Source organism: Alosa alosa, chromosome 24 (genome assembly GCF_017589495.1).
Source record: "Alosa alosa isolate M-15738 ecotype Scorff River chromosome 24, AALO_Geno_1.1, whole genome shotgun sequence".
NCBI lineage: Eukaryota > Metazoa > Chordata > Actinopteri > Clupeiformes > Clupeidae > Alosa > Alosa alosa.
Genome location: NC_063212.1, coordinates 1,026,472 through 1,035,801, shown reverse-complemented (window position 1 = coordinate 1,035,801; position 9,330 = coordinate 1,026,472). Strand labels below are relative to the sequence as shown.

The window sequence follows — 9,330 nt, the reverse complement described above, 5'->3', positions numbered from 1 at the left end:
AGTGAAAGTAACTGCATATAACTGTCTTCGTTGACTGACACCTTGGTGAAGTTAGTTTCACTTTGCCAATGAGTTCAAATAATAGACGAGTGCAAATGCATGAAGGCTATGCTAGGTTTTAGTAAAGCATGGTTTAAGAATGACTATTCCATACGGTCTTGCAAGCAGCCTCCTTCAAATGCGCCATTGAATGCCAAAATACCGATGCATTTATTTGACATTTCAAGCTTTAAAGGAATGACAGATGTCATTCTCATTGGTTTAAATGATGTTACGCCCCAAACACACCCATATGACTGATTAAAAACCTAGGAACACTTTGTTGCGCCATGCGCTCCACGTTTGATAACGAAACCCCTCCCAATGTGAACTGGACATCCTACTAAATTTGAATAGACTTTTGATGAGTGAAGATGCACTTTAGAATGTCATGATAGGGCCCAAAGGGTTTTAGGTCAAGTCCCTTTCCAGTTAAAGGAACATGCCGACTCTTTAGGACTTAAGCTTATTCACCGTATTCTCCAGAGTTAGATAAGTCGATACATACCCTTCTCATATCCGTGCGTGTAGTTACTCGGTCTGATGCACCCACCGCAAGGCTAGCTTAGCACAGGTGCCTCCATTAGCCTACACCTCCCAATAGTGACTAAAGAACTCCAACATTTTCCTATTTACATGCTGTGATTTGTATAGTTACAATGTGTACAAATAACAATGTCAAATGAGACACAGCCATTGACTTATCGAACTCTGGGGAATACAGTGAATGAGCTAAAGTCCCAGAAAGTCGCTGTGTTCCTTTAACTGAAGCTTTCCCTGGCTACAGCAAGCACACTCACACATTACGGTGAATTGTGAAAAGCTGAAGAATGACATAGCATGACAAAGAAGAATCTGCTGTGTGTTTGTGTGTGTGTGTGTTTGGGTCCTGGAAGAGTTGCTTCAGTCAGTTTCTCTGTCCAGTGTCACACTCAGAAGAAAGCTGTTTTCAGTCCGGTAGGACTTCTCGAGACTCTCATTGGTCAGACAAGAATCCTTTGATGCTGTCCAATCAGTGTGCTGTGAGAGAGGTGGGACCCGCTTCATGTGGAGTTCCCCGGGTAGCCATTGGGTGATCGGGTTGATGGGGCGTCGGTCTCCAGCGCCTCAGTGATCAATACGCAGATATCTGAGAAGGGTGGACGTTCCTCTGGTTGCTAGGAGGGCACACAACAACATACATTTGCATGAGTTTATCAGTAAGGACACTGTACATGCAAAACAGGACATTAACAGACGTCACACACACACACATGCACACGCACACACACACACACACACACACACACACACACACACACACGACGCGCGCACACGCACACACATGCACGCACACTAGAGGATGCAAAGTCCATGATTTCCAAAAAGAATCTGACCTAAAACGACCTAAATGACCTAAAACTACAGGACAGTTTTCTTCTTTACCTCAGTCCATCTTAAATGAGCTTGGGCTCAGGTAAGATGACAGCAATTCTGTGTCATATCTAAATATAGTAGAGTAGAATTTTAACCAGCATTTGTGGATGGAGCATCAGACTGTGTTCATAGACAATGGTTATCGGGAGTGTTCCTGACCTTATACAACAATGTTTACAAAAACAAGTCTGCTTTTAATGCAGTGTCATCTGAGGCCCCAAAGATCACAGCCATCCAAAATAGTTTTTCAACCTCGTCCTTTGTTTGTGAGTTTTTATTTTATTTTAAATGTTTATGTACTGTATATTATGAAATCCCCAAATGATTTGCAATTTCACATTGAGGAGTACTATTCTTATATTGTTGCATTATTTCCCCATCACAGTCATGAATACCTCTGCATCTTTACTCCTGAGAGACTCAGTCATGTTCCTCCTTGTGTTTTCTTTAACATTACACAGCTTTTCCAGCCTTTTGTTGCACATTTCATATGTTGTCTATGTCCTTTTTGCAACTAAATATGGGTTTGCGAGATGTGCAAATGATCACATTCCATTTATATTTGCTTTTTACAGTGTAAAATGTCATTTTATTTGATTCAATTGAGATAGGGTTGTAAGTAAACATCAATTATCACCCAGAGAGAAAAAATACTCTGTTCTAATTGGCTGGTGTGGTGGCTATTAAGTAAGGGATAACGGCCGCCGAGGTGTCCTGTTATACGGAATTAATGGAGGAGGGCGAGGGGCAAAGAACTCCCCGACGCGCAGCGGAGTTGCCTCCGCCCGAGTCCATTAATTCCGTATAACTGGACACACCTCGAAGGCTGTTATCCCGCTTATCACCCGGTTGCCACTGTAAAGCAAAGGAAACACGCGGTTCCGTTCAAAAAGAAGCTCACTAGTTCAGCTTCTTTTACAACTTTCATTGGCCCTATAACAGCGATAGCATGGACAGTTAGCTTGTTTACTGTTGATTCCATTGTTGCAAGCCTGCCTCCAGGCTCAACCGTTGTCCTACTATGGTTTTTATAGTTACCATTCATAAGCATTGATATGGAACGATTAAACGATATGGGCGATTAAACTTCATAGATGTCCCGTTATTCAGAATTAAAAGCCACCCCGCCAGCCAATCAGAAAAAAGTATTTCTTCTCTCCGGGTGATAATTCTGAATTTTGAATGGGACACCTATGAAGTAGATCTGGTAAAAAAAAAGTGGAATAACAAGCTGCACTGACTGGCTCCAATAAAGATGTAAAAGTGGAGCAGAGGCCATGCCCAGGCAGACGCCTGCCTTCAGCTCACTCTGGTGCTACTCTCACCTCCTTCCAACACTGCTCCATGACCTCATAAATGGGGGGTGTGGCCATCTTGGGTCGGTATAGGCGATGACCTTTGGTCACCATGAGAACGACCTCGTGGTTCTGATTTTGCTCAAAGGGCATCTTCCCCTCTGTGAACACCTCCCACATCAACACACCTAAAACACACACACACACACACACACAAAACACAAATTAGTTGAGAAAATATCAATTGATATGTCACTAAATCAACGGCCAGATTGGCAAATAAATGAGTGGAAATGGAGGGATGAGACTGGTGGATGGAGGGAGAGGGTGAGATGGAAGGGTGAATGTATGTGTGTGTGTGTGTGTGTGTGTGTGTGTGTGTGTGAGAACTCACCGTAGGACCAGACATCAGACTTGCTGCTGTACTTGCAGAAGTTGAAAACCTCTGGGGGAGACCACTTGACAGGGAACTTAGAACCCATGGAGCTGGTGTACTGATCATCAAGAACGTATCTACAAACACACACACACACACACATTCATTGCTTGCACATATTAAAACGGGCCAGCTATCTGGATTATATTCCAGTAGAGAGCGTTTTACTGTGAGCTGGACCAACAAGCTGATAAGGTAGGTAGAGTGGGTTAGGGTGTGTGTGTTTGTGTGTGTGTGTGTGTGTGTGTGTGTGTGTGTGTGTGTGTGTGTTTGTGTGTGTGTGTCCATTCACTTCAACTATTCGTTGTAGCCTTTCATTTCACCACATTGTAAGCATTAGCAAATATGGGAGGTGTGAATACTGTGTGCTGGTTAGTGAAGTCTGCTGACACTTTGAACCAATATTCTTTTGCAGATGGCTTTAAAGGTACTCAAGTGATGTATCTGTTAGGACACCATACCTTGCCATACCAAAATCGGACACCTTCACTACAAACGACTCATTCACTAAACAGTTTCTGGCCGCCTAGAGAGAGAGAGAGGAGACAGAGAGAGAGAGAGAGAGAGAGAGAGAGAGAGAGAGAGAGAGAGACAGAGAGAGAGAGAGGAGAGAGAGAGATGGAGGAGGAGAGATTAAGAGAATGAGGAAGGAGAGGTAGAAAAAAGAAATTAACAGAAGAATGTGAGAAAGGAAGTGGTTGGTCAAACATTGCTCACTCACATACACACACACACACACACACACACACACACACACACTCACTAGGTCTCTGTGGATGAATCCGTTGGCCTCTAGGTGGGCCATGCCTTGCGCCACATCTAGACTGATACTGAGGAGGTCCTCGAAGCTGAAGCTGCCTCGCCGCTGCCTGATGAAAAATCGGTGTGAGTATGCTGATTTTCTAAGAATTAAATGCGTAATCTATACACAATGTACTGTACATACATCTATATATAGAATGTTTATACTTTTTTATGTATAATGCATAACATATGTATCTTATGTAGCCTATACATGCCGCATATGAAAAGATAACACAGTACATATTATCCTAACCCACACATACAACGCAAACAGCATGTCACCTTTGTCTAAACAGGCAAAACATGGCAATTACAACTAACATACTGTACATGTCAACCATACTACCAATGCATGCATGCATGTACAGATATAAGTAAGTATAGTATAAGTATAAATACTCTTTTGATCCCGTGAGGGAAATTTGGTCTCTGCATTTTTCCCAATCCGTGAATTAGTGAAACACACTCAGCACACAGTGTACACACAGTGAGGTGAAGCACACACTAATCCCAGCGCAGTGAGCTGCCTGCAACAACAGCGGCGCTCGGGGAGCAGTGAGGGGTTAGGTGCCTTGCTCAAGGGCACTTCAGCTGTGCCTACTAGTCGGGGTTCGAACCGGCAACCCTCCGGTTAATATTTCGAAGAGCTAACCAGTAGGCCACGGCTGCCCCACATAACACAGATTAACGACTGCAGAGAAATGGACCACCACACAGCACACTCAATAAACAGCAGTCTGCCACTGAACATGCTCCTCTGTCACTGCCATGCTCACCAGACAGGTGGACTGGTCCCAGGGCCATCCAACTCTTCAACTCCACACAAAAGGGGAGGGGAGAAATGGACTTTTCAGCATGAGCCTGTCTCTCTCAGCCCCTACCATCATATCACTTTGTCTGCTCTGCTCCTGACTGTCTTATAGGCTATATTAGCCCTCCTACAATCTGGACTGTGGTCATACAATCCACACCTTATAACTTATTCCCTGATATATATTGTTCTTAAGGTATATTATTTTACTTGTTTGTTAAGCAATTCTATTGTTTATTCTTATATTTTCATAGTCATAGTTAATATTTATTAACATGTAAAGTTATTGCACTGTTCAATCTCTGCACTGTTCACTTTTGCATTACCACCCTTGCACACACTCTACCATAGCAGTGATAGCACCTTATCATGGTCAATGCATCAGTCTATACCAGACCTTTGTACCGGTAATCACTTTACAATCACCACCGGTAATAACTTAAATCTTTACATTTCTGTGAGTGATTTTTACATATGTGAGATATATGTGTGTTTGTTGTGTTATGGTTATGTAAGCTACTGGATGCCTAAAATGTCGGGATGAATAAAGTATATATCTGTCTATCTACAAACTTCAACCCTTCAAATGCAGTGCTTGCATCTCCAAAACCATGACTGGTTGTCACAACTGCATTTAAGTCACATCAGTTAAAAAGCTCTATAAGTAGATATAACTAAATACACACACACACACACACACACACACACACACACACCTGAGAAAGTTGAGTAGGCAGCCTAGCTCCATGAACTCTGTTACAATGTAGATGGGCCTCTGCTGTGTACATACTCCATACAGCTGGACCAGCTTGGGATGGGAGAGTCTCCTACAGACACACACACACACACACACACACACACATTTACATTAATTAAATGAAATAAAATCTGTTACAAGCTGAGCAGAAGGGACACAAGATGGTTTGTGTGTGTGTGTGTGTGTGTGTGTGTGTGTGTGTGTGTGTGTATGTGTATGTAAGTGTGTGTGTGTGTGTGTGTGTGTGTGTGTGTGTGTGTGTGTGTGTGTGTGTGTGTGTGTGTGTGTGTGAGTGTGTGTGTGTGTGTGTGTGTGTGTGTGTGTGCACATCTACTCACATCATGACCTTGGCCTCCTCGATGAAGTCGTCCTCAGACATGGCTCCCTCCCTGATGGCCTTGATGGCCACTTTGTGCTGCGCTCTCCACTTGCCCAGTCGCACCACTCCGTACTGCCCACTGCCCAGCTCCTTCATGAAGGTCAGCTCCGCCGGGTTAATCTCCCACTTATCTACAGCCACAAGCACAACCATTACAACCTACCAGCATCTGGAGAACAACGTCAACACAACCTTAGAAACAACTTTCTGCTAAATGACATAAACTTTAGATTAACCTAAGTGCCATTTTAGAATGTCACAACCTCAGTGTTACAACAGTTGGAGGACAATGTCAACATGGCATCATAACAACTTTAGAACAACCTCAATGCCATTTCAGAACAAGTGGAGAACAATCTCAAGACCACCTGAGAACAATGTTAGAACAACTTCAATGCCATTTCAGAACAACTGGAGAACAATCTTAAGACCACCTGAGAACAATGTTTGAACAACCTCAATGCCATTTCAGAAGAAAGCAATCACAATATCAGATAAGACACACATGTGCTAAGATCAGTCTGGAAATGACTCTGTCACAGCCCAAGGATTCAGTCATCAAGATCACTTGATCACTTGGAACGCATAGGGTAAGTCAGCAGGAGAAGAGGCAGATACCAACCAGCTTTGTTTGGAGAACAAGAGCAAGCTAGATGTCCCACAGCTGAAACAAAGACAATAGATGAACTGGCGTCATAGAAGAGGAAGAGAGCTGGAGAGAGCTATGGACCATGGATGCTAAGAGAGCTGGAGAGAGCTATGGACCGTGGATGCTAAGCGCATTAAATGAAGCCACTGTTGGAGCCACTTGTGATGTTCTTTCAACTCCACAGAGCCTCAGTCAATGAAGACTTAAATCATAGGTCTTAAAATCATACATGTGTTTGATAGTTAAGCCTAACTCTACTGGCAAATGACAGGGACAGTAGAATTTTGTTTGTCCAAGAGGGACAGAATAGCGGCCATTGGGAAGACACAAGCTATACAGGAAGATGGGCCAAAGCACAGGATTGGAGACTGCTGGTAGATGTTGGAAGGCAAGTCTTCCGTGTTGTATGTGTGAGTGTGTGTGTGTGTGTGTGCTAACCGTAGCTGAATCCTGCTGTGGTTGGAGCGTTTCTTCCTTGATTTCCAACAGGATAACGTAACCTGGCAACCAGTCCTGAGGAGAAAAGCACACACAAACGCACACACACACACACACACACACACACACACACACACACACACACACACACACACACATGGCACATTACAGCTAAAAACAATCTCAAGCCAAAACTGTATTCAGTATGTATTGATGGAAGTGCACCTACAAAACAAAATACAATCACTCATTTTGTGTGTACTCATTTTGTGTGTACTTTGAAGTGTGTATCAGTACCTGCAGCATTGTGTTTATGATACTCAATGAGTTCAGGGATGGTGTCAAACAGGTGCCTCTCAGCCAGGTAGAACTGCGTAGGTGTGCCTGGCGTCTCCTTGATGTAGTAATGCCTCACAACAGCCAGGCCATCCCTACAGTCTCACACACACACACACACACACACACACACACACACACACACACACACACACACACACACAATTTTAAACACACAAACGTATAGAACAACACATGATATTGTATATCTGACAATATGTGAATGTATGCTGTGTGTGTGTGTGTGTGTGTGTGTGTGTGTGTGTGTGTGTGTGTGTGTGTGTGTGTGTGTTTTACCCACCCTGATGACCTTGTATATAAAGACACAGTGTATGCTCCTGGACTACTAGAGTCTCTGACCATGAAGCCTCCCTCCTTATCCTAAAGGAGCTCAGAGCATGGCACACTATCAGTACACACACACAATGGAAATGGGCAGGCTGTATGCTGATAGACCTTTCTCTCTCTCTCACACACACACACACACACACACACACACACACACACACACACACCTCATTTTTGAGCTGCTCCTCAGCCTTGGCACGGTTTATATTCTTGCAGAACCATCTAATGGACACAAACAGACATACACATCACACATCTTTGCAGCCTTCACTGCCCTGCTTATAAGAGGTGTATGAGTTTAGATGAACAGGCCAGTGATCTTACAGGAACCGGTCAAGGTTGTCTGATGTCTTCTCTGTCACATAGTTACTAGGGATGTATCCTTCTTCTCTGAAAGATACAAATACACACAAAATCACACAAATACACACACACACACACACACACACACACACACACACACAGTATGTGCACATATCAGTACAACAAATCATTATTATCATGCTAACACACTTTCAGTATACTTCCACCCCACAACATGGTAATTACATGAGAACAATCAAATATGTATATGGTCACACACACACACATACATAAACACACACACACACGCGCACACAATCCCAAACACACACATACCCATATTTGTTACGCGCCCTATACCAGTTGACATCACACTTCTCCAAGATGGTGTACTCCTCACCACAAATAAGTGGGAGGTCATGGCTCTCTGGGCCCCTGAAGTCGTACATGGCGATGACCACTTCCTCTTTGGACTCCTCCTCCTGCTCTTCGTCCTCAGGCGGAGGTGGAGGGGGTGGACGACGGACCTCATTGGAGGACTGGAAACAATTTCAGCCATGAGTATTCACACTCTTTAAATGTGTGTGTGTGTGTGTGTTTGTGTGTTTCTTGAGGTGTTTTGTTATGTTCCTTTCTCTTCCTCTCTTTGTCTTTTTTTCTCTCTCTTTCTCTCTCTCAAATTCACATTCTTATTGGTTATCACAAGGTTATTGAAGTCCTTGAGTTTTTTACATTGCAAAACCACCTTTCTGTACTGTATTGGATTTTGTTTAGTATCTTAGTGGTTGCTGTTTGTCCATATCGCTCATGGCTGCTGATTGATGCCTTCACAATTATTGGGGTGTATTTTGTTTAGAGCCGTGTCTAGCAACAATTGAGAGTGTTGGCTGCCATTTTTAGTATCTATAGTGTTTTATAAGGTGTCTATAAAGCATTGTAATGCTCATTATTACCATCGATATGTATTCACAAGTCGTCATAACCAACTTCATGATGCATTATGACAGCTAATTATGAATGATTATAATTTTAATCTGAATAATGCATTATAAATATGTCAAGATCTGCCTTCTCACTTGTCAGTTTTATGATGCATCATAACTACTTTGCTTTACTAAACGCGTATAGTGATGCATAAAGAGTTCTGACTTCTACTGTAGTCCTATATATCTACAGCTATAAGTATATGTAATAAAGTTATAATAATTCATACATCTCCGTACAGCACACAATTACAAACAGCTATCCAATATTGGTGTTATTTGTCAGCTGTAAGTAAAGTGACAAGAATATGACCCTATTATTAACAGATATAAGTT

At 42.9% G+C, this 9,330-nt stretch overlaps 1 protein-coding gene across 1 annotated transcript in view; it reads right to left on the bottom strand.

Moving 5' to 3' along the window:
- Nucleotides 1-363: 363 nt before the first annotated feature.
- Nucleotides 364-9,330, bottom strand: part of tec (tec protein tyrosine kinase) — a 13,676-nt gene continuing 4,709 nt past the window's right edge. The window contains exons 7-19 of the mRNA XM_048235907.1: nucleotides 8,348-8,550; nucleotides 8,033-8,098; nucleotides 7,876-7,930; nucleotides 7,662-7,741; nucleotides 7,322-7,455; nucleotides 7,025-7,099; nucleotides 5,897-6,068; nucleotides 5,518-5,628; nucleotides 3,950-4,055; nucleotides 3,648-3,712; nucleotides 3,145-3,263; nucleotides 2,781-2,938; nucleotides 364-1,196 (exon numbers count right to left, since the gene is read on the bottom strand). Of these exons, the coding sequence (XP_048091864.1) occupies nucleotides 1,083-1,196; nucleotides 2,781-2,938; nucleotides 3,145-3,263; nucleotides 3,648-3,712; nucleotides 3,950-4,055; nucleotides 5,518-5,628; nucleotides 5,897-6,068; nucleotides 7,025-7,099; nucleotides 7,322-7,455; nucleotides 7,662-7,741; nucleotides 7,876-7,930; nucleotides 8,033-8,098; nucleotides 8,348-8,550 (1,458 nt within the window). The 3' untranslated portion in view covers nucleotides 364-1,082. The remainder of the gene's footprint in view (nucleotides 1,197-2,780; nucleotides 2,939-3,144; nucleotides 3,264-3,647; nucleotides 3,713-3,949; nucleotides 4,056-5,517; nucleotides 5,629-5,896; nucleotides 6,069-7,024; nucleotides 7,100-7,321; nucleotides 7,456-7,661; nucleotides 7,742-7,875; nucleotides 7,931-8,032; nucleotides 8,099-8,347; nucleotides 8,551-9,330) is intronic.